This window comes from Propithecus coquereli, unplaced genomic scaffold, assembly GCF_000956105.1.
Source record: "Propithecus coquereli isolate 6110/MARCELLA unplaced genomic scaffold, Pcoq_1.0 Scaffold249, whole genome shotgun sequence".
Lineage (NCBI taxonomy): Eukaryota > Metazoa > Chordata > Mammalia > Primates > Indriidae > Propithecus > Propithecus coquereli.
Window position 1 is genome coordinate 2,278,590 of NW_012148052.1, and position 14,240 is coordinate 2,292,829.

The 14,240-nt window shown below is 46.5% G+C and overlaps 1 protein-coding gene across 4 annotated transcripts in view; it reads right to left on the bottom strand.

The window, feature by feature from the left end:
• Nucleotides 1–1,385: 1,385 nt before the first annotated feature.
• NFYC (nuclear transcription factor Y, gamma) overlaps nt 1,386–14,240 on the bottom strand; it is a 73,757-nt gene continuing 60,902 nt past the window's right edge. For 2 of the 4 annotated variants that reach the window (XM_012646746.1, XM_012646744.1), the window contains exons 7-10: nt 9,829–9,987; nt 6,694–6,801; nt 4,219–4,278; nt 1,386–2,602 (exon numbers count right to left, since the gene is read on the bottom strand). In XM_012646746.1, the coding sequence (XP_012502200.1) occupies nt 2,171–2,602; nt 4,219–4,278; nt 6,694–6,801; nt 9,829–9,987 (759 nt within the window). In that variant the 3' untranslated portion in view covers nt 1,386–2,170. The remainder of the gene's footprint in view (nt 2,603–4,218; nt 4,279–6,693; nt 6,802–9,828; nt 9,988–14,240) is intronic. The other 2 variants (XM_012646748.1, XM_012646747.1) reach the window with 2 other exon arrangements.

Consider the following 14,240-nt stretch of genomic DNA (forward strand, 5'->3'; position numbering starts at 1 on the left):
AAAAAAAAAAAAAAAAGCCAAGATCCCCACAGAAACCCTGGCATGTAGGCCTAGCATGTGGTGCTAGCAGAAGCCAGAGGTGAGTCCTGATGCTAGCTCTTCTCTCTTTTGGGCAGCAGACAGCGTAAGTGTGGGTGTGTCATCCTACCATGTGCTCAGTGGTCTCTGGGATTGTACTGTGAGGGGAAAGCAGGAGGGAAAAGGGAAGATGCCTTCCTTGCATGAGTCTAATATTACTGAATTTCAGGAACCGAGAGAGCTTGAGAGGTCACATGTTCTCTGCATTTCAACTAGCCCATGCTATTAAGAATCAATTAAAATGAAACAGATGGCCAAGTACTTTATAAACTACCAGCATCAAGGAGATATAGTCAACGGGACCCCCCAATCCAGAGAGTAAAGGGCAGAGCTGACCAGACCTGAATCTGGGCAAGATATTTAAATAGATCCAAGAGATCTGGGTCATTTCTTGGGAAAAAGAAAGAACAGAGGGCAGGAGCGTTAACTGAATATTTGCTCATTCTTGAAAACCAATCCATGTTCTACCCCCATGGTTTAGAGTGGGGGATATTTGGCGAGGGAATCAAAACAGTATCGGGCTTGGACTTGAAATCATCAAATATAAGCCTCTTCCCCCTTTCCCACCTCACCCCTTGAGACAGTCTCAAAGACAAGGGAGTTGCCATGGTTTTATGGCAAGTCTATACCTACCTATTTTTCCTGGCACCCAGTTCACTGCTCTTCCCAGGCCAACGGTCCTCATTCTAGTTGTAAGGATGACATGGTAGAGGTGAGAAAGATGGCTCGTCACTGGTCTCTATGGCCAATAAAGAAGTGGGATGCTCCTTCTATTCCCCATGCTTCACTTAACAGGAAGTAGGCCCTGGCTGGAGAACCCCTCTGATCTGCTGGCTGACAAGGGGTCTGGGCTGCTCTCCATGGCCAGCGCCATGCCTTTAGTAATGGGCATGGCCACAGCAGGCAACTCAGAGTGCCAGCCTATGCCAGGCAGGACTAGAGGGGTTTATCCCATTTCTTGTTTGCAGCACAGAGCCAGCTTTCTCCATGAGAGATGCCCCTTGACCCTCAACTAAGCAGGACACAGTTCAATCTGACACACGTGTGGTAGTCCAGTAAGTCAGGTGGGTGGGCACCTCTGAGCAGCAAACATATTCTGATGAGGTTCACTTTTAAAATTGGCCGAGGATCTCACCTTCAATCAGACATAGGATGTAAGTTACCTTAGCTTTTGGCATCCCCTTCTCACAAGGCTGACCCCTCCTTCCCAGACACCATACAATATGGAGGACAAATGAACCTCTCCACATCCTTCCCAAGCACAGTGGCCCCATCAATGCCCCAGACACAGAAACCTAGACTCTTAATTATCTAAAATGAGATTTATTGCATTTCATGCAGTTTGAAGTCCATGCAGCAAAGGAGACTAGCACAATTTTTAATGAATTTAAAAAAATAAAGGCTGGTGGGTAGGGGCAGAAAATGCACAAAGTTCTAGTCTCCTCGGGTCCCTGGGAGAGAAGGGTGTGGGAATCCACATCCACTCTCCATGGGAAATGAGTCCATCTCTTAAATGCAAGGAATGTTTCCATGGCCTCTGGGTGCAAATACACAGAGGTCTGGGGTGAGTGCAGGGGGTGGACAGAGGACCACTAGTGAAAAAGAAGGTACACGCATTCACCTAATTCACTCTGAGGTCAGAACAAGGTGGCTGATCTTGGGGGCAGCAGCTGTTCCAAGAGTTAGGAAATACCATATGGTACACCCCGGGGAGATTTGCTCCTAAAAAGAAGTGGCAGTGAGAACCAAAAAAGAAAAACAAAAGGAGAAATATTCCTTCAACCACACTCTTTAAGAAAATGCCATAAATATGTTATTTAATATTTTCATTTCATAGCATTGGACACACAGCTCAACATACTGAAATATTGATTCCTTGGAGAAAAAAAATGGAAAAAGGGAAACAAAAAATATTGCATCTTTTTGCTGGAGAATCTTGGCCCCCAGGCGTGGGGCGTAGTGCACCAGTGTCCTAGCCTGCAGGAGGCGCTGAGGTCGGCCGGGTCCTCTGGGGAGGGAAGGCTGTGCCCATCGCCTGGGGCTGTATGGCAAAAATTGTGTTGGGTGTCCTTGGCCTTGCCAGCTCAGGCCCTCAGTCGCCGGTCACCTGGGGGGCCTGCCCGTCGGAGGGCTGGTTGGCTGACTGGATGAACATGGGCTGGGCGAGGTCCTGGCCCGCAGGCATGGTGACTTGCTGGATCTGGTAGAGCTGCTGCGAGGGGTGGAGAGGAGAGAGTGAGGTCATCCCCGGGAGAGGGGCATGCAGCTCCCTATGGGCCTCGAGCTGGTTGGGGGTCCCAGATACCTCAACCACCACCCACTGCAAGGCGTCAGAGGGAGGAGGGGATGTGGCGCTCTGCTGGGGTTGGGAGCAGCAGACACAGGAGGCACCCGCCCGGTGTGAGGGGGGGTGTGTAGTGGACAGGGAAGAGGTGCAGGGAGTTGAATTTCCTGTGGATTTCACTTCTCTGGGCTCTGCCTCTCCCGTTAGCTCAGAGACTCGAGCTTGCTGCACGCTGTTCCTCTGTGACAAACACAAGCAATTCAAACCACTGTACCAGCAGCTTGGAAGTCAGCATTTCCCCAACTCTTGGTAATCCTCACTGGCAGGGGCAGTAGGATTACCCCCTCTCCTTTCCTCAGAGTATCTGATTCAGGTTGAAGCTATACTGAACCTGCATTTTCTACATGGGCCCTGCTAATGAGGGGGCCTGGTATTAAACACTACAGTCAAGACCCATGAAGGGTGGAGAACACGTTCACACAGCCACTTAGGAAGGTTAGGGCCAACTGGCCACTTGGTTTCTCAGGTGCCTCCCAAAGAAACCAAAAACCAAGATCTGGCTGGGTGCAGTGGCTCATGCTGTAACCCTAGCATTCTAGGAGGCTGAGGTGGGAGGATCACTCGAGCTCAGGAGTTCGAGACCAGCCTGAGCAAGAGTGAGACCTTGTCTCTACTAAAAATATAAAAAATTAGCGGGGCATGGTGGCATACGCCTGTACTCCCAGCTACTTGGGAGGCCGAGGCAGGAGGAACACTTGAGCCCAGGCGTTTGAGGTTGCTGTGAGCTATAACGACACTACTGCACTTGAGCCAGGGCGACAGAGTGAGACTCTGTCTTGGAAAAAAAAAAAAAAAAAAGCCAAGATCCCCACAGAAACCCTGGCATGTAGGCCTAGCATGTGGTGCTAGCAGAAGCCAGAGGTGAGTCCTGATGCTAGCTCTTCTCTCTTTTGGGCAGCAGACAGCGTAAGTGTGGGTGTGTCATCCTACCATGTGCTCAGTGGTCTCTGGGATTGTACTGTGAGGGGAAAGCAGGAGGGAAAAGGGAAGATGCCTTCCTTGCATGAGTCTAATATTACTGAATTTCAGGAACCGAGAGAGCTTGAGAGGTCACATGTTCTCTGCATTTCAACTAGCCCATGCTATTAAAAAAGCATCATGGACCGGGCGTGGTGGCTCACGCCTGTAATCCTAACACTCTGGGAGGCCGAGGCAGGCGGATTGTTTGAGCTCAGGAGTTCGAGACCAGCCTGAGCAAGAGCGAGACCCCGTCTCTACTAAAAATAGAAAGAAATTAATCGGACAACTAAAAATATATAGAAAAAAAATTAGCCGGGCATAGTGGTGCACGCCTGTAGTCCCAGCTACTCAGGAGGCTGAGGCAGGAGGATCGCTTGAGCCCAGGAGTTTGAGGTTGCTGTGAGCTTGGCTGACGCCACGGCACTCTAGCCCGGGCAACACAGTGAGACTCTGTCTCAAAAAAAAAAAAGCATCATGGCTTAGGGGAAGAAACAGTCCTAGAGAGGGAAACAGGAGACTCGCATTCTAGTCCTGGCTCTGCAATGAACAGCTGCGTGAGCATGGACAAGTCACTTCCCATCTCTGGGGTTTAGTTTACCCATCTATAAAAATGGCAATTTGGGTTATATGTCTAAGACTATTTTTAGTTCCCACAAGTCTATAAATGTAAAGGATACGTGCCTTGATTTAAAGACTGTTCTTGTTTGAACAATTCCTGTCCACTCATTGTTAGTGGAGGATAGGACAGTTGCCCTAACCATCCAAACCCAGATACTACCTGCTACCCTGCCCCCCAACTCCTCACCCTCTGCCCCTGCCCAGGGTGGGTACCCTACCTGTCCGTCTGTGAACTGGCTGAACTGCTGCTGTCCTTGCTGGACCTCTGTCTGTGTAATCTGTAGGAATCAAGATGGCAGAGTAGGCACGTCAGCTGCAAGGGTCTGGGCCCACCAGCCCACCACCAAGGAGAGGGTTGTAAAGATCAAGTGAGATAACGCATATAAAGTGCTCAGAAGGTGCTGGATGAGTAGTAGGAAAGCAAGGGTCATTCCCAATCTCCTAGCACTGATGGCTACCCAAAGAGTTGGCACCACATAGGCACACTGAGAACCCTGGAGCATATAATAACACAACTCTCAAATTCATCTCTCTCAGCTCCACCTACACCCCCAATTACCCACTCACCTCAAGGTGTGAGGTTCAAACAGAACACCTAGCTTCTGTGTGCTATGGTTTGGGGCAGACATCCTAAGAGTACTTCAGCTAGTGAAGGCAGACTGCAAAATGTTGGGTGAAGTGGTGAGTGGTCCCTTCCGTTCCTGGAAGGTGGGCTCCAAACCAAACCCTATCACCCATATTATCTGAATGGAATATGAAACACCCTGGCGAGCAAGTGGCCTTGGCCCTGGCAGTCCTCGTGGCAAACCTATGAAGTACTTTTTCCGAGACAGGCAATGTGCAGCCCTCTGGGCCAAGGGAGGGGAGGAGGAAGGAGGAGGAGGGATGGGGGAGGAGCAAGGAAGGTATTTATCGTATGTACTTAGAACATTATGTGGGGATTTTAAATGGATTTTAGAATAAATTTACTGGCATGCAGAGCTGCATCATATAATAACAAGTGCTGGGAGCAGCTGGGTAAACTAGAAAGAGGACTGGACCGTGCTTGTGTGTGTCTACGGAACACTGTACTGGCAACGTCCTCTGTGCACCATCTCCTTGAATCATCACAGCCAGCCTGCAAGGTAAGGGCTGTCCTCTCAAGTGCCCTCATGGTGGCCAAAAGCCGCCCTGCAGGCCTACCCATGAAGCTATCGGGAGTAAGAAAGGGGACAGGTGTGAGAGGGCTTCACGACAATTTGTTACTATTGTTCTTATTTTGGGTCCTTTTCCTTCCAACAGTCTATAAGCTGCTTGAGGGCAGGAGCTAAGTTTTGTTTTCATATCCCCTATGCAAAGTAAGTATTCAAGAAATGTCTGTAGAATAATAAATGAGCCTAAGGTAAATGGAAAATACTCCTCATAGATAAGAAGGTTAACTGTGCCCTGTGGCCAGCAGGATGGCTATTCACATCAGCTGAAAAGAAAGTTTCATTTACCTTTAAATTCCATTTACGTATTATTTATTCAGCATTCATTCAACAAACATTTATTGAGCACCTACTAAGTGCCAGGTTATCACAATTACAACCTGTTTTTAGGAGATTTTAAGTGCCCTCAGGCACCCACTTCTTCCTTTCCCCCCTCCTCTCCCCACTTTCTGCATTTGGTTCTGTTTCCAAAACTGACCTCTGAGAAACCAAGAACCCTTCCTTCTTGTTTCCTCCCACTCCCATGACATAAAAAGTTTTCTGGATCCCAGGAAAGAATCTTATAAGATTAAAAAAAGAGGCAGATGGAGGGACCCAAGGGTATGACCATTCTTAAGATGTGACTCAGTGTCAGTGTGCCCTAAGGAAATTATAGAAAAGCCCAAGTCCTTATGGTAGGCCAGGGAGTGGGTATGGAAAGGGCTCTTTAACGATCCCACAGACTGTATGGCACTCAGAAGCCTTGCTTTTGGCTCATTCCTCTCATTTTCCCAAATGAGATCTTTGGAGACCTGCTCTACAAACTCAGCTCTGTCACCACTGTCAATAGATACATCACCAGAAATGCAACTGGGCCAGACGGGTCCAGCTCTTAAACGATTGCTGCTTTTTTTGGGTCTGAGGCAAAAGAATCCATTAACAATGCCTCCCCTTGACCAGCTCCCCCCATCCTCCACCAGTGACGCCCGTGTCCCTCAACACCCTGGGACCCAGAGAGGCATCCCCGTCAGCCTTTGTGATTCACAGCCTTCATCCTGTAGGGCACAGGAGAGGAGATGGGCAAACTTTCTGGTTAGGGACGCATGAGGAAGTCAGGGTAAAATCTAAGCAAGCTTTCCAAAGACCACAGGAGGTGCCAGAACACGACAGTTATCCGGGTTTAAAGATAGAAACCCGGCCTGAATGTTAGGCAGTCTGCAAATGCTTGCTGCGGTCTGACATGCATGCACCCATATTAGGCTTCTCTCAGGTACCCTCGAGACTTCCCTTGACTTGCATTTCCTGTCCCTCAAGAGCTAGATGGTAAGAGACACACTTTGCATCCAATCTTCCAACTACCCCCATCTGTCCCTTGGGGTACAGAATAGATACAAAGGGTGTGGGAGTGGGTGCCTTTAGCTGAAGCATGAGGAGGCAAGAGAGTCGTGTGCTGCACATTCCTTTTGAGCCAGCAGCCAGCTGCTGCTGGTTTCCAACTCAAGCCTGTGTCTCTGGGGCACATACCTGTTGGGCATTGGTGGCAAGTGTCTGGATCTGTCCCTGCACGACTTGGGTGCCTGATACAGGCTGGGCTAAGCGGATATACTGCAGCTGGCCGGCATTGAGCTGCACCTAGAGCAGAGGCAGAGGCAAAGAGGCCATAAGAGACTGAGCACAATCTGAACCAGGCACACTTTCCATGACCAGAGATGGTGATTGCCCTCTACCCCTTAAACTTTACAAAGAAGCCTACCCTGAAAAAAATACCTTTTAAACAGAGGTCAAAACAAGCAAAAACACAAAATCCCCACCCCACAAGACACACAACACAGAAGAGGATGTGTTCCCTGAGTGGACTTTGGGAAAAACTCCCAGAAGATCTTGTCACTTACATGAGAACAGCATGGCTGCATGCTCATCATTTGTTGGCTCTTGGCTGTTTGATTACAGTTTATTTTAGGAATGTACCTCAAAGCCTGTATGACATTATCGGAATGTCTGTACCTTAAGTGTGGGTCTTTACCCCCTCCATCTCCATACTTCTCACTACTGTGAAGAGTTCCAGTGTCCACTGGGAGCCCAAAGCAGATGTCCATCATTCCGCGCCAGAGCCCTCGTGCTGCCCAGCCCCATGCTGCACATCTTGGAGCTGGCCTGCTTTATTATCTCTGTTCCCAAGAGCCAGGACCAATAGGGGTCTGTCGGACTTTTAGGATCCTTGGTGTTCAGCACTAGCTTCTGGCCAAACACCTCCCCAGGGGAAGCAGAATCAATAAACCTTTCACAGAAAACCCCATCATGGGAAACCAAAGCTACAAAACTGCCCTTAGAGTCCCTCATGCTTCCGATTAAATCTCAGATAATACAATAATACCACATGCTGCATTTAATTGTGTGCTAAAAGCCTTAACTCAGGCTCTCAACGCTCCAGTGTACCATGAAAGTATTAGTGCTTTGAGCTAGGGATGAAGAGAAGACCAAAGCAGTTACAACGTGAGAGGAACTGCAGCTTGGCAAGGATAATGGTTAGCAGAGGACTGCAGACATTCACACCCTCAATTTAGGGGAATCAAATCAAACAAGTTCTGGGAGCACGGGCAGATCTGTTCTGACTCCATCTGGGGGCCCCAGAAACCACCCTCCCTGTCTACCCTGCCTGCCTATGTTGCAAGGGGGAGCTTCTTGAGGCTGACAGGCTAGTCTTGCCTCTTTGCCCTGGAGCAAATTTCCCTCTAGCCTTCAAGAGCTGACTTCATCACAGGAACCTTACTTCTGTGAGGAAAATGCTGATGGGATGAAGCTGAACTCCTGCATGCAGTGTTAAATCAAATTGCTTCTCTGAAAATTCCAACCTCAAAGGATTTAAACTATCAGTAAAAAACTAACTCTGAAGTTCTTGGTAGACGATTCCAGAATGGTCCATGTGAGGCAAGATGCAGAAACACAAAATCTAAACCCATTAAGAATCTGGTTCAAAGGAGATAGGGCAAGAATATTATGACCTGCAGTCATTTCTTTCCTGAGAATATGCCAACAGGAGCTGCTGGGAAGTTGTGGTGCCAAGCCTGAATTTCCCACCAAATCCTATCATGCAGCTGCTAGGCAATAATGTCAAGTGGCTTGCGGGGATAAGGGCAGTGGGGTGGATGCTTGGGAAACCTCATCTGCTGACAATGATGATGGCTGGTCCCACAAGTCACCAGAACTCTAGGCAAGGATCACAGGATCAAAGACTAAAGCCTTGTCCCAGGAGTGGGAGAAGGTGTACTGATAGCCACAGGGATTTAACATTTTCTAGCTGGGAAGAGTTCCTTGCAGAAACCCAAATGTGAGTGAAAAGCTGTGACCAAATGGTTCCAAGCCGTTCTTCAACAGAAGCAAGCAGCTTTCCTTTTAGGCTTAGATTAAGACATCTGGGGAGGCCCCGCCCCTCAGCCTAGGGATTCTCACAGCTTTTTACATTAAACACAGAGCAAATAAGCCCACCCCCTGGGTTTTCTAAAGGAAAGCAAAGTTTCCTTCCTGAAGGTCATCACTAATGAGATGCCTGAAGAGTCTAGAAATGCACACTCCTGCAGAAGGTGTCTGAGACCAGTGAATGAGGTTCACTGGTCTCAGTAAGGTTGATATGAATTCTGCAACAAATCCTCTGGGTAGCTAAGGCTCTGTGCCCCAGAGGGTTAAAGTTTCTGCAAAGTGGGAACTCTTCTCTGGCTTAAATGAACTTGTTTTTGTGCCTTTACATGCAAAAATGAGAATGATTCAAGAGGTCTTGGGGTTGGTGGTTGAAACGATGAGGCAAGACTGAGCTCAGTTACCTGGAATTGATGGATATCACGTGCACGTGTGTGAGAGAGAGACACACGCCACTGTCCCAAGCTTTCTTTTAGCCCATTACTCTATTATTAAAAATAGTTCCTAAATTGAGCTGAGGATACTTTTCAAGCTTTTTTCAAAGAAGAAGTGGTTAGCCAAGTCTAAATGAGTCCATACCTGCCTACATTTACAACAGGAAGGGTAAGGGGCAGGAAATAGAAGGATTGCTCCACTTCACTCATTTTCCAGTTTTGGGTGGCAAAATGACCAATATACAGACAAGTGTTAAGACAAGGATATATTTTACAAAAGAACAAGTACAAGTAAAAAAGCCAACAAATCTAAGAAATGAAATCCCTCAAGGCACACAGGAAGCAGCAGTCCACAGTGAAGGAATGGATAACTTAAATGAAAGCCAAAAATACACTTTGCTGCAGGCTCCACTGGGAACTGACTCATGAATATGCAACAAGTGTATTTATGGCCTTCCCCATACACCTCCCTCTTCTTCTCTGCTAATCAAAAGACAGGACTGCCTCACAGGGCCTTTGAGCCTTGGCACGGGATGGTGGTTACAGTGATTTCCCTGATAGCTGGAGAGAGGGGAAATAGAGAGGAGCTACCTCACAGTGCTGAACCTGAACCTGGATTAAAGGAAAGCAGGGAGTAAACACAGTGAAGCAAGTTGTGGTAGTGGAGGTAATGAGAATATGGGTTAAAAACAACACACACACACACACACACACACACACAATACTGTGTGTATGTATATATAAAATCTTTAAGTATTTCCTTTTATAAAGCTGTGAACAGAGCCATGCAGACCTCTGAGGTGGAGCTTACCGGGATCTGCTGGATCTCTCCTGTGTTAGTGATGATCTGCTGCATCACCTGCATGGTCTGACCAGTGCCACTCTGCGCCTGTTGGGCTTGACCCTGTGGCTGGGCTTGGACAATCTGCACCTGCTGACCTTCTCCAACCTGCATCGTCACGGGTGTGGTCTAGAAGAGTCATGAGAAAGCCGCATGAGCTCTGGCTCAGAGCCCACAGGACTGCCAAGGGGTTAATAATGAGCAGTTAACCAGGAGCAAACCCCCTTCATTAATGCTTAAACTCCTCTCGCCCTTAATTACAACACTCAACCTACGGAGTCCTCTGGGTTTACAGCATTACTAAAGTTACTCTCTGAAATGAATCATGGGAAAGCCAAACAGATTTCTAGGCTCATAGTACAGAGTATCTGCCTGGGCCCCAAACAGAAATCTCTATGCCTCAAATGTGGCAACTTTTCACGTCCCGTTCGGTGATGATAAGGCATATATAGTACAGAAAAAATCAAAAAGCAACCATGACAGTTCACTTGAGAAATGGCCAAAGTCAAGTCTGAAGCAGGTGAATTTGGAGGGCAAAACTAAATGGAAAGTGGGGTCAGTAGGAATTTAGTAAGTTCAGGGTCCTGCACTCCGTACACACGTTAAGACATTAAAAGGAAAATGAAGCACATGGACACATCTCTGAAGCTGGCGCTTGTACAGGGCTTTCACCACCATTCAGGCAGCAGAGCAACTCCTGCCCACACTGGCCAGATGGCTGCTCTGGACCACAGCATGGCTTCCCACAGGAGAATAAACACCATTAAAACCTACACTCTTAACTAAGCCTACCCCAGGATCAACAGAATTTCATAAAGCAAGAACCTTAACTTTCTAGAAATGGCAGTCCCAGATTTAAGACATTTCTGTCTTACATATATGGCTTGACAGATCCTATGTCCCTCATACACACTTACTGGATTGTATGTAGTCTTATGGAACATACTCTTTTGAGAGATGGTGAAGACATGAACTTGTCAAAACGGTTAATCATTCCCTCAAATCTCAAAACTTCAGCGCTAGGTATGACTTTTATAGATTACCTAGAGCAGTGAACCCAGCATATCTGGCTCATCTGGTGGTGGTAGTGATGGAAGGTGGGTGGAGCCAAGTTTAAAAACTACACCGTACTACCGACCCCTGACCCTGATTCGGACATGCTCTCTCCCGACTCTGAATTAAGAATCACCTCAATAAGGTGACTCTGGGAGTCTCAATGAATCATGGACTTCACCTGATGTTGCTACTCTGATGTTCTTAATTCAGACTGCATAGGTCTACTGAACATTACAACTATGCATCTACTGTTACAAGGGAAGGGAACATATTCTGGGAACTATAGATGAGATTCAAGGGATCGCTAGGTAAGGAGAAATTACTATTAGGCCATTAAATGTGAAATGTCTGATTTCAAATCAAAAATGTAACTTATTATATCTCAAACAAGCAACAGTACAAAGAATGAGCCTAAGCTATCGACAGAGTTTGGCCATCTTAACAGTAGCTTGTTTATGCCAACAGCGAAGAAGCCTAGAGAGCGAGTGGCAATGAAATTGCAAAAGGCGTTTCAACTGCTTCTTGAGAACTGAATATTTTTCCTTGCAAGAAGTGGTCCAAAGCCTGGAAGAACTGGTAGTTAGTTGGTGCAAGGTCTGGTGAACATGGTGGATGACAAAGAGTTTCCAAGTCCAGCCTCGGTAGTCTCAGCAGCATTGTTTGTGCAACATGTGGTCGAGCATTGTCTTCCAAGAGGATTGGCCTGTCTCTATTGACCAATCTCAGCTGCTTAATCGCAAGCATCCTCATCATTTCATCCAACTGGTTGCAGTAGACATCCGCTGTAATTGGTTGACCAGGTTTCATGAAGCTATAGTGGATAACAGCAGTGCTGGACCACCAAACAGACACCATTAGCTTTTTTGATGAATATTCAGTTTTGGACTGTGTTTTGCACTTCATCTTTATTCAACCATTGTGCCGAATGTTTTCGACTGTCATCAAGAATCAATTTTTCATCACGCACAGCAATACAGTATAGAAATGGTTTGTTCGCCTTTATGTTGTAACAGCAAAGAAAGGCAAGCTTTGAGACAATCTCTCTCCTGACACTTGTTTAATTCATGGGGAACCCATCTATCCAGCTTCTCTGCCTTGACGATTTGTTTCAAATGGTCCAATATTGTTGGAATAGTAATGTCAAACCTTGATGCTAATTCACTGTCTGCATTGCACTGGTTCCACGACGAAACTCATATTTGAAAATAACACCAATTTTTGACTTATCTGTGGTTTCACAAAAATTGCTCTAAAAATTTTTTTGAAAGATAATCACAAGCTATAACCTATATTTGAAAGACTGAGGATGTACCTTCACAATAAAAACAATACAAGAAGCATCAAAGTGAAATGTCAGGGATATCAACCATCGAACTTAGTACTTAAGGAAATTGGACATTCCATACTTAATAACCTCGTATTATCGTAAACTGGAGGAGGGTAGAGAGAAAGATGAGAAGAGTGTTCTGAGTAAAAAGTACATGCAGTAGGCTAGGACAACACGAAACATCTCTTCCATTCTTGTACCGCAATTTTAAACTCAGACTATCCCCAAACCTCCAGAAATAAATTTCCAATTTATGATAAAAAACAAAAGATTCACTTTACCAAAATATGTGTTCCTTACAACTTTGCTTTAATATATATTCTATCCTGCAAAGGATATTTGCACTCAACTTGAAACAGCTATCACTACAAGTCCAGGAAGGTGTGACAGCACGAGGCCACCCTGAAGCAGCAGGACAGTGTAACAACAGCCAAAGAGATGCTGGGTGGGTCCAACTTTACTGTCCTCACAAGCCCTATCAGCTCCAAGCTGAGCAGGTCTGGGTTGGCAGAGAAGAGGACAGATGAAATTCTCGCTGACTAAAAAAAAAATGCATACTGCCAACTCATCACTGTACTGTATCAACCCAATTTTCCCAAGAGGATTTCCAAGGTACTTCTAAATCATTTTAGGAAAATGAGGGCTTGTGTTAGCATGGCAGCTGTCAAATCACGTATGGTGTGCCCTGCTGTCAGGGCACAACAGCCGTGAGCTTCTTAGGATGATCAGCCAATCAGAGCCAGGCGTGGCAGACTCCCTTGAAGTTCATTCTGTAAAGGGACAAAGCCTTTGGCAGGTAAAGCTCTCACCGCTGTAGAGGCCCAAGCCTTATCCAAAGGTGCCTCAGGCATCATGGTGCAGCGAACACCTTGAGGTAGGGACTGAGCTACAATCATCTTTGAACCCCTCCTGCCTAGCATTGGTGTCTGGCAGAGAGCAATCATTCAATGTTTTTGTATGGATAAATAAATGAGCAGGGGATAAATCCTAAGATCATAATTAATATTTAAATCCACCTCCACCCCAATTTTTTTTCTTCTAGGCAAACCCAGCTCCATACTAGAAGACACAGGCTCCCCAGGATGTGTTCCCTGCCTATCTGTTCAGACTTGCCTAGACGTTCCCCTATGCCGGCTCTACTTTCCTACCACTCCCTAGAACTGTTTCCCACTGCTAAGTCTTTGCTTGTTCCATGCCCTCTACTGGCAATACCATCCTTTTACGCTTTATTTGATTATCTTTCATTGTTCCTTCATATTATTCCTTCCAGGAACACTCTCTGACCACCTCCTCTTCTACTACCTCCCTCACATCTTTGTTAGGTTCTCCTTTTGAGTGCTTCCCTAACTCCCTGTACATAATCCTAAGAGTGCCTTATACTTCCCACATGGCGGTATAACTTTTAAGTATTTGTACCCCCAACTAGATCGTGAATTCCTTGAAAATAAGGACTGTTTTATTCATGCTTGTATCCCCAATATGTAGCACAGGACTTCACAGGACTTTATCCACAGAGGATGCTCAATGTTTGATGAAGAAATAAATTAATGGTTGACAGAGAATTTAGATTCAGAGCTCACAGTGCACAGTTCTCTGCAGCCTCTCATGACCCCCCAAAAACATGAATGTTATCACTCTCGCAACAATACTATGGGGGAAAGAAAGAATCCTCTCTACTATGGTACAAAAACAAAGTTACCTGACACAGATATGATGGGACAGAGAAATGACAAAGAGGAGAGAGCTGTGCAAGCTGGCAATGACACACAATTTACCCTTAATTGCAGAAATTACAGTTTTGGCCTGGATACGGACAGTAGGTATGGAGTGCACTTAAAACACCTCCTACAGAGATCCCACTTCACCTCAACAGCTGAATCTGGGGAAAAGCTCAGGTTTCCAGACTTCAATTTCCACACTCTGCAACCACTTCAGTGCCTCTCTGACCCAGTCAAGCTTTCCCCACCCCAAACCTAGGAGGTGCTCTCTTGCTGGGTGG